At 33.2% G+C, this 17991-nt stretch overlaps 1 protein-coding gene across 1 annotated transcript; it reads left to right on the forward strand.

The window, feature by feature from the left end:
* The first annotated feature begins 316 nt into the window (after window positions 1-316).
* On the forward strand, window positions 317-2296 carry LOC113499584. The gene is made up of 3 exons (XM_026880095.1): window positions 317-1219; window positions 1522-1599; window positions 2060-2296. The coding sequence occupies exons 1-3, from the start codon at window positions 509-511 to the stop codon at window positions 2294-2296; spliced, it is 1026 nt and encodes a 341-aa protein (XP_026735896.1). The 5' UTR covers window positions 317-508.
* The last annotated feature ends 15695 nt before the right edge of the window (window positions 2297-17991 follow it).

Raw genomic sequence — 17991 nt, forward strand, 5'->3', positions numbered from 1 at the left:
TTTAGGAAGCGAAATAGCGGTCTTCCTAATTGAGATATTCAAACCCCATAATGGTATCCGTAAAAGGGTTGAATTGTAGTGTTATCGTTATTGCGATGACTATCATGCTTTCACACTGATATTATACATATAAAAATAATACGTGAGTGTCTTTGTATGTGTGTAAGTTTTTCACGCCAAAACAGGTAGACTGATACCGATGAAATTTGGTGTGAAAATTGCTGATATCTTGGATTAGCAAATAAGGTACTTTTATCCGACTTAGTTAAAGGAGAGTAATGTTTTTGCAGCTATAACCAATATCCAGGCGGGTGAAACCCCGAGCAACAACTAGTTGTTAGTAAAATGAGGTATTGCATTAGTCATTTATATTGTATTTATCGTCTATAATAATTTTAAGCTTAAGTACAATTGTCTCTAAAAATAGCATTAGATCGATTCTTGGTTACAATTACTTATATTACTATCGCTAAGCAAGTAGCTTGTGAACGTGTAGTTTCAAGTGAAAATGATTGAAAAAGAAAAACTAGTGTGCAATATTACACATATAATGTTCTGTCGACAGCTCCTGGGTTTCCTTCAAGATTACAGTTCTCGTAAAATAAGAATAATCACAAAATTATACTCGATAATCTTAGTTTCTGCCTTAATCATTACCAAGTCCATAAGATTACAAGCCATTGAGAAATATAACAAACATACAGACTGGACATTATTGCTTATAGAATGTTTCTTTTATTCTACAGTGGCATACCAAACAAAAGATGGATACATTTATCGATATTATAAACAATTGCGTTACGTCGACAGTTTGCCTGGAGCAGAACGCGTCTTCAAAAGATTAGAATATTTTTTGAAATACTACTTATTCTTTACGCTTGTGAATAAATTAGCCTTCGATTTATTGTATTGCAAGTTTTTTGGACAAAAATGCTATAAAGATGGTTACTACGACGTGATAACTAATGTTTTAATGTATATTTGTATTGATGTTGGTAGATTTTCTTTTGCTTTAATATTTTGTTTGTTGTATTGTCGTGCTAAGTTGCTGGTGATGTCTTTGGAGAACTTGAATTTGGATGATATGCCTCAGAATAGGTATGCGATAGCAAAGTATGTGCAGATGTATGAGAGTCTTCTCGATAGTCTCAGAAGCGTTGATAACCCTATGAAATTAATGGTAAGTATTTTTCAGTTTGGCTATTTTACAGCATCATTCGTTCGTGATTTTTTATCATTTGCATCATTGTTTGATAAGTTAATTTAGATCTCAAATAGCTTTGTTGAAGCGTTAATCTTTCAAATTTTGGTGTGGATATGCGGTCAATCCATAGTTTTTGGCATTTCAATTGCAATTTTATGAAACACAATTGATGCACCAATCATTTCAGTTTTCCCTTTCTATGTTCTGATAATAGCTGAATCGATATTATAAAAAAAAAACAGTCATAAACTTATTGTTTTAAGCCTATGACAAAACTGTTTGACCTTGAAATAATCTTAATTTTTATTTTTCCACAGGTTATTGTCTCTGTAACTACTTCATCCCTGAGATTTGTTATAGAATTAGCCTACCGTCTAAATAAATTAAAGTTCAATGTAAGTATTTTATTTTTTGCATGTTCTAGTCTCCTGTGATTGAATTATTTACTTGTTATAGACTTTATTTTAAGTCTAACAAGCACACAGTCTTTGTTGAAGACCCATATATAAATAAGCCAAATTATTATGATTTATATATTTTCATAGTTAAAAGAAACAATGGTTTACTCACACGTATTTTTATTAGTTTCGGACCTAACCCTAGTCGACACAATGGCTTGTTAGTCGAATTGAAACAACTCCGGCGATCAAATCAATTAAATATGAGTAAAGCCTTGTTTTAACTTAGTATTACTTAATTGCCAGGGGCATAACAAATTCGTAGAAAATTATTATCCTCTTTAAAAATATGGATACCAACTCTCACGATACAATATACCTAGTGTACCAAATAATTTACCAAAATATTTATAAATCTAACCGTTCTCAAAATTTTATAACCGATATCTCATTTTAGGGACCAGAAATATGGAGCCTTGTTTTTTCAGTTCTGTACGTTTTAAGACCTATAATTTTCTGGACCATACCGTCTGTAGCGTTGGACCTTACAACGGATAATATCAATAAGATTAAAATAATTTGCATCGAAAAGAAGGTGCTTTGTAGTAGTAAGTATTTTAAAGTAATTTATATCCCGCAGATGAACAATTTCCGTTTGGTGAACAAATGGAATTTTTTTTTTCTTTTTTTTTAAGAAAAACGACTCCCGCACTAAGGAACTTAATCCTTGTATCGCGGGGGGTTTTACAAACATACAAATCACATGCACAAAGACACCCAGACTCAGAACAAGCATTTGTGGATCACACAAATACTTGTCCTACGTGGGGATCGAACCCGCGACACGACGCGTACAGTGGTCTTGGCGTGGTGACCTCAACCACTCGGCTATCCGTGCAGTCAAATGTATCTAAATGATGATCATCAGCATCATCATCACCAGCAGTCTTAATCTGCTACCAAATATAGGCCTCTCCCATGCAGCAAGATATTCATGGCGTGTATCATTAAAAACAGAATGTCAGATTGATTTGCACTAAGTATAAAAACGTGGATATATTATTATACATGTTTTAGCTTTTGTATCTGCAACATTGTTGTTGTGAGGACTCTATCCCTTGAAAGTAACCATTTCCTTCTGCATTTACTTTTCTTTATTATTACTATTATCAGCCATAGTAGTACTTGAAAATTAATAACTCTTTTTTCAGACGAACATCACTGCAGTGAGCTGAGCAAACTCTTGGTGTTTCTAGAACATTCTCCTTTCCATTACACCATCGGCCGGGTCTTCTCTCTTGGCTTTTTTTTCTTTCTCAGCTGTTTCTCCTTTTGCATCGTCCATGTAATTGCCATCTTACAAATCAAAAGGTACTATGCTTGAATTTACTTCATCTTCAGATTCTTGTTCAACATTTTTAACTGGCTTGGGATTTATATTTGGGATCCTCCTTCAAAATAAGAATTACTGGCTTTAAATCCCTGTTTCATAAACTTGGTTATTTGAATTAAATTATTTTTAATCAATTCGAGTTTCATTTCACTCAACATAATATGATATTACATCATCATGACCCATTTAGTATTGATGGTTTACATACCGCTGAATATTAGAGACAGAAAATTTGGTGCATTTCTATGGGTTACACTACTGTTACAAAATATACGAATACTAGCTAAGCTTACTAGCTCATTTTAGTGCATCCTTAATAAATTTATTATCCTTAATATTATCCTCCTTATCCTTAAAAATTTGACGACCTCCGTGGTCGAGTGGCGCACGCACCGGTTTCAAGGTGTCGCTATCTCTGAGGTCCCGGGTTCGATCCCCGGTCGGGACAATGTAAAAATGCACATTTCTACATTGTCTCGGGTCTGGGTGTTTGTGGTACCTTCGTTGTATATGAATTCCATAACACAAGTGCTTTAGCAACTTACTTTGGGTTCAGAACAATGTATGTGATGTTGTCCGCATTTATTTTATTTTATTACACTAAGTTCTCATCGTTCACTCATTGTTCAAGTTTAAAATAATTTGATTTGAACTTGAATTATTACATATCATAACGTAAAAAGTCAAAAATATCCCAATACCATTGTAACGTAAAATATTTGGATTAGTTAAACCCCACTTGTTATACTAAAATATTCTTAATTTAAAACTTTATGAAAACTTGTCGGAGTGTGTAAGAAAAAGTTTTTGCCTAATCAGCTAGCGGTTAGATGCTGTTAAATAATTTTCAGGCTGTCTAGAACAGACTTAATTTCATCCTATTTAAGTACATAAGTTTGCCTATTTGTGAACTTTGAAATTTGGATGTAATTCGTGGAAAACGACCCGATTTTTATGAATAGTTTCTTTGTGTGGCTTTTTAATTGATTAAATTGGGAAAAACAAACTTTCTCTGTATATGTATAGTCTAACGAGCAATCCAACTATGGGATATAGTGTTGCACAGGTTGAGTGTTGGTCAGATAAGCAGTCGCTCCACATAGCTGCGTCCGGTTAGACTGGAAGTCGACCCAAACATACCCGTAATTAAGAAAAGGCTAGGTTGATGACGATAAAATAAAGTCTAACTCTAAGAAGTTTGACCATAAACCGTGCTCATTTTTCATCCCACAAAATACACAAAAAATCATAAAAAGAGAAAATTGTAGACATGAATTTTGTTATACATCTTTCTACGAAAAGGAATAAAAAGCCATTGAAAATTTATTAACCATACCTTTATTTTGGTCCAGACGGTTTGCTCACAATTGCTAGCCCTCATGTTATATAAGCATTGTAATGGGAACATCGGATTTATGTCCTTCCTTAGAAAACTTACGAGCTGTGTACTGCTTATGTAAGATAACTTGTATGAAAAAGGAATGCTTTGATGGAAAATGCTCGGACTCTTGTTATGACTATTACTGAAGTACTGATGTTTGTCTGTCTATCAGTCCGTCTGTCTGTTTGTACTTCATGAACCGTACCTTGACGAATTGATTTTAATTTTTGACAACTTGTACTTTTAACGGTAATGTATTTTTGGTACCGCTGTACAAAACAATAAGGTTAAGCAACGATTACCGCTTGCTTTTCCAACAATCTGCTTAGCTGGTTTTCCTTATAAATAATTCATTTTTTAGAAACATCAAACCGAAATATCTTATCCTTGCTACTGCTCTTAGCTACCACTATCGAGATATTCTTACAAAAAAATCTTGAGTGTCTAGATAAAATAAAGCTACTTACCAAAAATTGCGGAAAATTTTGTAATACATTATAAAAATGGAACAGGTATTCCTTACTAATAATAGGTTCATGGGGGATAATATTATACCGTTTTGTGCACCAGCAAGATTTTTAACTGACAAAAAGTAAATATAACCCTTCTTGCTTAATACAAACAACCAAGCATAAAAATTCATGAATAAATGAAGGTATTACCAAAAAGTCATGATCATGATACGATGATGGTGAAAATAATATCATTTTAATAATAAATGTTTTCAAAATCCCAAGTCTTCCGCGAGCACTTTCATACTTTTTTCATAATACTCTATCACACAATGACGTATCCACATTTAAGAACTTCACTCATCATATCCAATATTGTTATACTTTCAAACTTTTGTAGCAAAGAAAACTCAACCTTAACATCTTTGAAACTAAGTTTAAAATACATTTTCCCCAGAAGGTTATTTAAAAACTTTTCCCATACTTTTCGTTCATTGTGAAAGGCCTACCAATAACCGTTTGACATTGTAACGCAGCCATTTCGACTTGGAATATACAAGGAGTCTTGCTATAAAGTTTTACGATGAAATACGGATAAATACGAAACAACCCGGCCAAAATAACCTTTTGAATTGAAGCTTATTTTGAAAATGAGGTAATTATGTGATGCGGGCTTTCTGAAAACTAGCTCTTATAAATGTCAGATCATACAGGAAGTGAAACCGGTCAGTTACAATAAGAGCAAGCAATCAGCTAAAGAAACTCAAATTCGCAACAAAATATAATCTATCAAACTTATAACCGTAGCAAGCGTTGCTTAACCTCGATGTTTATTTTCATAATCTTTTGTTGAAAATGTCAACTGCTTAGCTATCACTGTTCATGAGCGACAGCTTGGTGACGGACGGACAGACATCAGAGTTTCAGTAATAGGGTTCTATTTTTACCAAAAAATATCTCTTTAGCCTCATTTCATTAGTATAGATTACGTATAATATCTTAATAGACTGAAACAACGTAATAGTAACAAAGTCATCAATATTCAGAAGGGGTCAACTCGACCCAACCTTAGCGGCGTTAGGTTAAATATACTGAGCGTTTTATTAAATTTTAATGCAAATATATAAGAATGGGTATTCTATAAGAGAGAAGGCGGGTTGTTTAACTTATAAAAAATTGGAATAAACTGTGAAATAGCTTATTTTACTTGCATGAAAATTTTTAAATGATCTTGTATTGAGGAGCTCGTGGCTAAACTACTAATGTACAAGTTATCACCCTTTAATCTACGGGTAATACTTGATGCGTGGATGGGTGATGATGTCCATGTCCTTATGCCATAATGAGTTCCTCCGTGTATGTAAAGCACGTTAACTTATTGGGCCCGGCTGTTATTTACACATCTTTGCTGCTGATATTACAATCATTATACTTAGTCAGAACCTAAAAATTCAGACAATCAGTTTGATTAAAAGGAATCGTGTTGCCCAGGTAACTGGATTGAGGAGGCCAGATAGTCAGTCACTCCTTCTACATCCTCCATCCCTCAACGTCCCTCGTCCCACATTTAAGTCAGATAGACAGCTGTTGCGTCTTATAATTCACTGGTCTTCATCTGATTAGACTGCAAGACGACCTCAACATAGTTGAGAAAGACTAGGTGGGGTGTATTTAATAAAATATACTTTGAATATCTTAAAACCTAACAAACACGGTGTTGACTAAAACATTTTTAATCGTTTACGAGCAATTTCTTGAAGGATCGTTTCATTTGCTCTGGTTTGACAGTTTTCTTTGTAAGTCTTTCAAACGTTTAAATCAAGCATGATTGATCGTCGTTTGTTGAGGTGTGAATGCAGACATTTGTATTCCTTTCGTAATCATTTATGATGACAATACTTCTTTTTTGGTTTCGCTCCTATTTGATTTATTTTATTTTCCTTTTTTAATTTGTAACAAATATGTATTGGCATATTTACCGATGTAAGTTTATTACCTGAAATGGTCGTCATTCGAACCAGTCCTCGATCTTGGTAGCATTTCAGATCGCAAAGATTTTTCTTGTATTGAATTCACCAAGAAATTCAGACATACTATTAAAAAAACATCCTCAGTATTTACTCCTCGTATGTAACATTGAAACACAGCTGCTCAATCCCAAATAATTTATTTTATTCATAAAAGCGAAATATTTTTATTAAAATTACTAAACATAAAATAACTTTTAGGCCTAACACAATACCAGCCAATAATCCAAAAGATATGAACAGATACAGAGAAAAAACTCTATATAACCCACACTAAAAACAAAGTGTACCATCAAGAACGGAAAATGAGCACGTGCTTGAAGATGTAACAAAATAAATAGAAATAAACACAGCAATACTACATTTAGCCTTATTGAAATATAATTCTTATACTACTTTCGACAATACTCCTCTAAAAGCCTCTCATTGAGACATCGACCAACTTATTCCATCCGCCACTAAGGACCAAAATCCCAAAGGACCACACTAAAATAAAAGTTTTAGGACCGCACAATTAGGTTTGCAAAAGTATACTGACCCATTTATTGGTTGAAAGAGTTCTTCAAATGTCGTATGGAAGGACAATGGTCGGACCAATTGTTATTATCTGCGATTTATGTGGATATAAGTATGGGTTTATGGTGTCTTCAATTAGAGACCTTTTGCAGGACTAGGCTTTCAGATATTCACGGTAAAGTCGTGTTTAATATCACGAGAATTATTAGATCAAAGTTATCGTTCACAACGATGCAATATACAAAGTACTTGCTTGAATGTGATTGTTGATGTACATTTTATGGGTCTTCCTATACTGGACAAGTTGGAAGATCCTAGATACCTGCTGTTGGTAATATTTCAATGTTCACCGTTATTTCATAATAATGTAAGTGTGAAAAAAGTTTTCTTCTATTGGATTCTGTTTCGACACATTGATTTATTCACATCAAACGAAATATTTAATTATATTATCAGCTAAGGGGTTTCTGCATAATACAATTACTATGCAATAAACAATGTTTACAATAAATCTAAAGATAAAAAAATCTAAGCATAGTATCCTTTAATTTGCAAGATAGCAATGACGTTGACGACGCAAAAGGAGAAACAGCTGAGCAAGAGATACGAACTGAGAGGGAAGGCACTCCAGATGGTGTAGTGCAGAGGGCAGTGCTCGAGAAACACCAACAAATTGTTCAAATCATTACGCTGGCGTTCATCTGAAATATGGAAAGGTCATTTAACAAAGAAATGAGATTGATATCAAGTTGGTTCTTGACTGTAAAACGTTGATTGTGGACAGGCATTACAGTAAAAACCTGACCAGCCTTGTTGAGGTACTTTTTGTGGGCACATAGATTATAATGGATAAAAATACATGAAATGAAATAGAACAATAATTAAAAACTGTGTGTTTTATTTTTCCAACTTTAAATATACGCGAATCACATAAATGTTCCCATATTACAATTTAGTAAGACACTTTTCGAAAATATTTTTCTTTTCTGTTGTGTTGTACCGTTGTGTTTCCTATTGAATGGTGTCTAAGTCCCTCTTCGCGTTTTAATAGTAGGACAATCGTCTATAATCCCTAGCAAAATAAAATCTTAGTCATAAATACATTTATAATTAAAAGGATCAATCAAAAATCTGTACTCCGCCTCACCGCGACACCTCGGTGCTTTTGCACTCGTGGAAAAAAAATTGAAGCAAACACTTGAGTATTAAGCATTGATGGAATTTATTTTCTTTGCTGTATATCAACATGATTGGCAATACTTACTATCACAAAGAACTCTCTTTTCAATGCATATGACTTTAATCTTTTTTAAATTATCTGCTGTGAGGTCCAATGCAAGAGAAGGTACGGTCAGAAATATAACCGGTCGTATCACGTTCACAACTAACATGAGCAAGCCCCATATGTTTGGTCCCTAAAACATAACAAAAATAAATCTTTAAAACAAAATGCTTCGTCAGTTTTCCAAAAAATACATACTATTACATAATAATTAACATTTTTAAGTAAGGAAGATAAAGGGAACTTAAGTTTGGTAGTAGGGGCTTAAAACATCACTTGCTATTAAACTGCGTGCTGGTAAGTGACGTCACACGAGATTTAAAATAACTGTGTCCTCTAATTTTTTGTTAACATGAGATTTGAGGAACAAGAAAAATATGTATCCAATATTTTTTCTAAATCTGTCTGACTCTCTAAACGGTTTTTGTTTGTCCAATACTCTAATGAATGAACACATTATATTCTTGCCAAAATAAAAGGTATTAGAAGTCAGCAAGCCTGGAGATACAACATACAGATACATAGAGTATTTGATTCGGAAAATGTAATTAGGCTGACAGAATGTTTTAAGGCTCCGTAAACAAATAAAATAATTCCTCATACTTACATTGAACTTCAACAGGTTAAGGCGATAAGTTAACTCCACTACAAATCTCAGTGTTGACATAGTCAAGGAAACCGCGATCTGAGAAAACATTTTAAATTAATCACGACGTTAGTTACCGTACTCCTCCGAAACGGTTCGACCGATTCTTATGAAATTTGGTATACATATTGGGTAGGTCTGAGAATAGAACAACATCTATTTTTCATACCCCTAAGTGATAAGGGATGCTCACACTAAAAAAAAATATTTTAGTTATTGGACTAAATTGTTGGTTTGAATTTTTTTATAATGTGGCATTAAAAACACATACAATTAGAAAAAAAAATCGGCAAAACGAAGTTTGCTGGGTCAGCTAGTAATAATATAAATTTTATATTGCAAAGATTTGTATCCATGTAATAAAGCAATTTCCCTTTTGGCTTGAAACGCAAACTCGTCTTTTTCCGGAGCAAAAAGCACAAATTGAAAATGATCCCACGGGAGCATAAAAAGGATTAACTATCCTATGTTAATCCCGAACATAAAATATCCGTGCATCAAATTTCGTCTTAATCAGTTCAGTGGTTTTTACGTAAAAGAGGAACAAACATCCATACATTCAAACTTTCGCTTTTATAATATTACTGAGATTATACATACGTTATTAATTTATTACACAAAAACTGTTACCATTAAGTTCATCGGCCAATCTACACTTTTCAGGTTATCAACAAGAACCTCATACATCTGCACAAATTTTGTCATCGCAAACCTATTCTGAGGCATGTCATCAAACTTTAAGTTCTCCAAAGACATCACCAGCAACTTAGTACGGCAATACAACAAACAAAATATTAAAGCAAAAGTAAATCTGCCAACATCAATACAAATCGACGTCAACGTATTAGTTGACGTCTCATAGTAACCAAATTTATTGCACCTGTTCTCAAAACACAAGCAGTAAATTGATTCGAAAGCTAGTCTATTGAAAAGATTGCAAATTAAGTATATCATCAAAAATAGTTCCAATCTTTTGAAGACGCGTTCTGCTCCAGGCAAACTGTCGACGTTGTGCAATTGTTTATAGTATCGGTAAATATATTTATCTTTTGTTTGGAAAGCCACTGCAGAGTAAAAGAATAATTCGAAAACCGATAAAATCCAATCAGCGTTCTTGATGAATTTTTTGTCTTTTTTAATTTTTATGACTCGAGTAACGAGTAGGATACTAGTAAACAGTATTGAGTATAATTTTGTGATAATTCGTAATTTACGAGAACTGTAATCCTGAAGAAAACCAAGAAGCTGTCGACAGAACATTATATATTTGATATTGCACACTAGTTTTTCTCTTTCAATCATTTTTACAAGAAACTATAATAATATGTTCATTATGTTAACCACCAGCGGGAGACACAATACAAGCTACGTAAAACATCGATTGTGTTATTTTTAGAGTAAATGATATTGTGGCATGTCATTACAGCAATAGCTAGTGATAAAAACCAATTTAACCAATGCTCCTTTATAGATCCGTACAAAATAAAAACGACGGTGACATAAATTTGTGGTTTCAAAATTATGGATGGAATAAAGTGTTCAGTTTACCTCGGTCTATACCAAGATCAGCAAACCTTAAGAAATGAGCACACTTCAACTACTCGAAAGTACTGAAAAGTCGTGTCAAAAAACAAAAAAGGAATGTAATTTTCATCTATTTAATCACCGCTAACATTAATAAAACTGTCCTATATCAACAACTTCAACCTTCGTGTCTATTGTAACCGAAACAATTGGAAATCGATGTGTCGTACAGAAACCAAAATGTCACAATGCTCGTCGGTTTCAAAGTAAAGTGAGGAGAATGCTACACGGTTCCTGTTGTGTGTTAACCCAATTACCCTACCGACCTATGTTTCACCGGACAAACAGAACTGGAATTGCTAAACAAAGCTTTTGCTACAAAAAAGCCTTTCCATCACATCGACGTGTAATGTCTGGGAATTTTTTAAATGTTCGCTAAAGAAATTGTGGTCATGAGTTCTAACATATAACTTTCTTTAAAAGACTAAAGAGTACAGTAAAATGTGTGTGACAAAATTTTAGGTCCGATTTTGACCTTCACTTATGATTTGAAACTATATTTGCAGTTTGCAGTTTTATTGTTATTTGTATCTCTTTTAATTCACTGGACGTTTCTTTCAACTTCATAAAGAAACCCGGTCCTTCAAAGGCGTATACGGGGACAAAGGTTCAACGGACAAGGCTGGGCAAAGGCCTCTGTTTCCTTGTTTCAATTTTTTCTCTCTAGGGCAACTCTCCTCTTTCTTTCACTTTTAACAAAATGGAAAAATGCGAATTGCTTCATTCAGATCTCCTTATTATATTTTTTAAGTGTCTTAGACTGAGATGGTAAGAAATTGAAAACATTTTCGGCATTTGGAGAAACCTGAGTATAAAATACAAAACATAAAAATATTACCATCAGTTTTAAAGGATAATCAACGCTCTTCAGGTAGTCGACAAGCTTCTCAAACATCTGCACGTGCTTGATTACGGCATATCTATTCTCAGGCAAATTATCGAACTTCATTTTCTCCAAAGATATTTTCATTAATTTAGTGCGACAATACAGCAGAGAGTATATCAACATTATTGTTAATTTCCCCATGTCCACAGAAATTGCCAGTACCGCCATCCCAAAATGATTAAAAAGTCCTTCGGATTGGCAAGCGCATGGATACAAGAGGCAAGTGCCGATATCAAAACAGCTTTTAGCAAAAGTCAGAATAAAAACGTAGGTTTTCAAAAAGTATTCCAACTTTGTATACTGGCTGTTAGCCTCGGGTATGCCGTCAATATGTCTGTAGTATTTGTAATATTGATAAATAAATTCATCCTTCGAACGAAAACTAACAATCTTGAAAACTGAGTATTCGATGAAAAGAAAGACCCAATGTAGACACATGGTAAGATTAAAAGAGCTTTTTATCATTTTGAATTGAACAATATACATTGCTAAGTTGAATCCAATATAGTATAAATCTGAGATTATTTTTATTTTCGTACGATTGTGGTTCTGACGGAAGCCAAAAATTTCACGAATGATCATTATGAATTTGATATTGCACACTAATTTGTATTTTTCAGTCATTTTTATAGCTATAGTTGAAGCTATTCGGAAGAACGCGGTTGTTACACTGACTATATAGTTATGATGAAAAATAATCGATGTCAAGTTATTTTTAAAGTGACGGATACATTATTTCGATGAAAAAAATGTTTTTTAAGAACTTTTATGTTAGTAGATTGTACAAACAATAATAGTATATTACAGATAACATCATTCCTCTTTTTCTCTTAGCTTTTGTCTTAATTGAAATTTTGTAAATTAATTTTACCGACTTTAGGCTGAAATGTTGTATTCATGTTTAAAGTGAGTTACGATACAATAATCTTTTAGCTAATCTGATGCTGGAACTGGAAGGTGGCGACTGAAGTGATTTTTTAATGAGACAACTCCATTGAATTTAAGCTGGTTTGAACTATTTTACGAATTAGCTTAAAAAGGTAGATACCGTTTTTTTTATATAAGTTCTGTTTTACAAATTTCAACAACGGTCCGTGAGCGGTAATTTCAAACATTCGGTGTAAATGCGTTCAAATCTTGGTAGTCTCACCATCAAGATTAACGACAATCTCGTACGAATTAAATATTCTAGACTTCAACTAGAACACTAACAAATTACTTGTACACTGATATCATACATATTATATCATTGAACGTGCCTTTTTAATTGTTATTCAAAGACATATTTTTGTAGCGTTCACAGATTTTTCTTTCAAGATTAAGACATTGTTATTTTATGAATCAATTATTTTAAGCTTTATATGGATGAGGATGTAATTAATAGATATATGATTACTCCATACAAATTCCAATAAAATTGATGAATCTATTGTAGCATGCAGAGTTAGCAAAAATACATAGATTCAATAACACCTTCATGAATTATGGCCTTAATGTAATAATTGTTATTTATAATCTGTAGTAAACGGCGCTAATACATTAATAATATAATTATTCCACAAAATTCCAGTTTAATTGAATTATACGAGTAGACACGGTTTTCGCGAAGTCCCTCCTTATTAAATATCCATATTAAAATTTAACATTTCGGTCCTGGGCCTTGAAAAGTAAAACATTAATTTTCCAAGAAAGCAAAAAGAAACTGTTTTTGTAAATTACTGAGATAATTATTAATGATATAAAATTAAAATATCAAAAGGTTTTTTTAAAACATCTGTTTTATTTTTAGATAATTATTGGTTTTATTAATCGAAGTGGTATTTATGAAATAGCCAGTGTGAGTTTCAGCACAATTTGTAACTTTACATTAATGACACTCCACAATAGCCACATGTTCATCATAACTATTAACTATTGATATGCAATACCTTACATTTTTGGCCAGTAATGCTGTTCTAAAATGTATAATATTAGTATAAAGTATATCCAAACTTACGAAAATTCAATGGAACGTGCATCGTAGAAAAATTAAAATCCTTCTCAAAGTCGTTCAAAAATTAACTCTCCTTAATTTTGAACTCCCATTTTAAACTTTAGTCAAGAAAACATCTCTCAATTTTGATCCAACAATGTAGTCAAAACGCCACGCAACATGTTATATGACGCGTAACGCTACTCGCCGCCGCGTCAAGTCATGATTAAGGACTCTGTTTGGGTCCGAAACTAGCCAGGCAACCCCGATAACGACGCGTGACAAAACCGTTGCACCATCTATACTACTAATATATAAATCTGAAGAGTTTGTTTGTTTGAACGCGCTAATCTCAGGAATTACAGGTTATGAAAATACAGGAAAATGTGGAAAAAACAGGCAAAATTATTCATCTTCGAGGGCTTCCGTTAAAAAAATCCTAACTTATATCTTCTCACCACGCAGACAAAGTCGCGGGCAACAGCTAGTTTAATAATAATACTCCTGACTTAGTACATATCTTGATACAGATATTCTCACTTGTGAATGGTTAACTTTACACTCGCTCTTTCAGTTTTTAATGAACACAAAACCACAACGTTCATAAATCCTCATGAATTGCTTTTGCAAACAGAAAAATAACATCGCCTTACATTCATTGTGTAACTACGCTAATGGATAAATTATTATAACGTAGTGGTTTTTAAAGAGTTTCTATCTGTCTTTTAATTATAGTTCTATGATTCACATGTATATGGTTTTGAACCATTGCGTTTTTTTTGAGTTTCCTTTAAAATCTTGTGTTCGTCTAAGTACTAGTGTTTTACAAGGAGCAACTGCCTATCGGACCTCCTCAATCTAGTTATCTGAGCAACGAGATACCCCTTTTGTAGACTGGTTGATAGATTTTATAGCTTCAGGCTAATAACAGCCAGGACTCACAATTTAACGTGCCTTCCGAAACTCGGAGGAACTCGTAATGACATGGATGGTCTCAAATCTATTGACCGACCGTATCAAACGTAGCTTAACCTGGTATCGATTTATTTGTCCAGTTATAGCTTAGTCACGAGCTCCTCTTTAAATCCAAAATTACCAATGATTCAATTATAGAGTAAAGTTACCAAAAAGGAATGGCTAATATCTAATATATATCATCATTGGCCTAGCCTTTTCCCAACTATGTTGGGGCCGGCTACCAGTCCAACCGGTTTCAGCTAAGTACCAGTGTTTTACAAGGAGCGACTGCCTATCTGACCTCCTCAACCCAGTTACCTGGGCATCACGATACCCCTTGGTTAGACTGGCTGTCAGACTTTTTCAAGCTTCTGACTACCTGTAACGACTGTCAAAGATGTAGGAATAACAGCCGGGACCCACAATTTAACGTGCCTTCCGAAACACGGAGGAACTCGTTATGACAAAGATGGTCACCCATCTACGGACCAACCGCATCAAGCATAGCTTAACCTGTGATCGAATCACTTATGCGGTTATAGCTTAGCTCTTCATAATCTAATAATCATAATAAATTCATTTTTGTTTTTTAATAGTTACTTTAATCACGTAATTTAAGAGGAATTATGGTATGAAATTTAAATAGTGAATTTAACAAAATAAATGGGTTTTGTAAAATGTAATGAAAATAGAAATATTTTAAAAATGCTCGTACCTAGATAATATTTAGTAGGTACGTACAGAATATTGTCGTCCACTCATTCGTTTTGACAATCCGCGTAATTTTTACAATGAATCATAGGAATTAAAGTTTAGGAAATGTGTACTTTACTAAGGCGACACCTTCTACGTACTAAACTATCGAAACGCAAAAATTCTGAATGTTCTGTGATGTCTTGTCTTTTTAGAGTTCCGCAAGAGTAAAAATGAATCACATTAATGACTCCGCAGCCTTCATGGTTTTTCAGTGGCATCTTAGAATATATAAAAAAGTACATAGTTCTTATAAAAAGTCACATTTTTACTTAGCCCCGCGTTAGGACCGAACCCGCACCACGTATATACAAATCCATACATGCAATCGCTAATAAGCAATAAAAGCAACTTGTGGAAACACGTTACACAATTTGCTAGCTATAATTAGTGCTGTTATTCGTATCGCTTAGATAATATATTCATTCTATTCGCTTACAAAGGAAAATAGCCATTATCACGTTAGGATAAAATTCAATTTGATTTCTAACAAATTGGTAGTCAGGTGTAAACGATGCTTGTGAGTATGGAGCTAGAGTTTTCTTCTAAAAAACTACCGATTATTTAATTTTATTTGTAACAAAAAAAAGTAAAACTCTAAAGAAATTTAGTGTAAAGTATGAATATTAAATGATGAGGACTGTGTTTTTTATTATTTTGCATAAAATTGCAACATTGATAAAAATTGTTGTCAAATGACCCGACTGATAACCTATGCACTAAGTTTTATTCATATTAAGATCATGCCAACGATTTGGTGTAAACTGTTATGTTGTGTATGTTACTTGATAAATAAATAAATGCCGTGCAGATAAAAAAAATATGCGTTAAAATATTTTAACTCTCTACTAATGATAATATATCGATCCCAGTATTTATGAACCTAAAAAATAGGTTCATAAATACTGGGACCCCAAAAATACGAGAAACAAATTATTATTTAAAAAATCATACTTTTAGCTATTATATTCGTCCATTTATTTTATTACAATTCAAAGAAATAACTAATAAGTAATTAACTCAAATAACTCTGCCAATAATCACTTTTTTACCGTCTAAGTGACTGATTCACTCACCATTCACCGTTTAATCAGTATTAAAGCTAGACAAAATCTTAGCTAATAACAAACAATACGAAACCAATTCCAATCTTCTAATGAACTAAGCATCTATCAATGTACACAATACTAAAATTAATTCTAATATAATCGTGTATGCAAAGCGAAACATCAAATCAATTATAATCACAGGTGACATTACCCCTCTACCACTATAACACACACAAATAATATTTCAGCTGTACAACAAAGATGGCACTACATTTTGCAATTAGCTATCCCGCTCCCACAAAAGCCATAGTACTAATTTTAAAATTTCGTGGTAGGGAGGTCGTCTTGTGTAATTCCCTTGGAGTTAATATGTTTAATTTGCTTAATTGTATTCCGTTAGTTAAATGTACCAGACAGATCAATGGTAGTGAACGGAGTCTAGTCAAAATGACGTTTATTAAGTATTTACTTGGATTGTTGATGTCATCTTGTCTTGAGTATTGTAAATGGGAGGAGTCAAAATTAGCTTTTGTGTTTTGACTTAGACTGTTATACGGCTTATAACGGCTTCAATACCTTGTTTTAACTTTTCAACGGGTTTGGACATGATACTAACAAATAAAGTAATTTTATATAGGTAAAATTATTTTCATAACAGTTACATCATCTGCCATTGGCTGCTTGCCTGCAACCTAGTGCATGATGACACACCCGCACATAGAATCGCAAGGCTACTACGAAACAGGCGTACAATTATATAAATACGTCACATAGCTTGCTGTGTGACGTATCATATCATATTTTATTATTTAAAATAAATAATATTCAAGCTAAATTAAAAATCCCAAGTTCATTCCAAAAAAAGTAAAAAATACATGTCGAACCGAAAGAATTCATTGTTAATTTCAAATTTTCAATAATAATTACAAATTTTCTATGCATCGTTGAAGAAGACCAATGTTTACTTTAATGAGGAAATCGCTGGAGCCTATCGAGATACAATCTCTTAGTCTGACAACTTCCATACATTTTCACGCATATTTCAACACTCTGAACAGTTCAAAACTAACCTTAGCTTATTCATGAGCTCTTCACGCGAACCAAACTAAACTGTAACGAAGTACTTATAATTAAATTTACTCTGGTCCTTAGAGGCGAATACAAAACTTAACAAGGCAAATGCTATCTGACCTCGGCTGCCCAATTACTGGGGTCCTAACATTCTAAGGTCATTACTTCCAGGTTTTAGTTTACATGATAGTATCAAAGGAATATTAAGTTTGCGGTCAAAAGGACCAACAGTTGGAAATTACTTTTGATTGAATAATATTTAAATGAAGATCATTTCTTGGTCTTTGTTGTATTCTAGTCTGTATTTTTTTTTCGTAATCTTAACATAGGTTTTTTTGTACTTTTTAGTTGGTATTATAAGGTTATTGTTGTTTTCCTGTACACAGCAACCAGTCATGTATTATGTTACAATTTTCATCA

This window comes from Trichoplusia ni, chromosome 12 (assembly GCF_003590095.1).
Source record: "Trichoplusia ni isolate ovarian cell line Hi5 chromosome 12, tn1, whole genome shotgun sequence".
Taxonomy (NCBI): domain Eukaryota; kingdom Metazoa; phylum Arthropoda; class Insecta; order Lepidoptera; family Noctuidae; genus Trichoplusia; species Trichoplusia ni.

Coding starts and splice junctions, on each gene's coding strand:
- LOC113499584 (XM_026880095.1), top strand. CDS start 509: ATGATTGAAAAAGAAAAACTAGTGTGCAATATTACACATATAATGTTC. Junction 1,220..1,521: donor GCTATTTTACAGCATCATTC/GTTCGTGATTTT, acceptor ATTTTTCCACAG/GTTATTGTCTCTGTAACTAC. Junction 1,600..2,059: donor TAAATAAATTAAAGTTCAAT/GTAAGTATTTTA, acceptor ATCTCATTTTAG/GGACCAGAAATATGGAGCCT.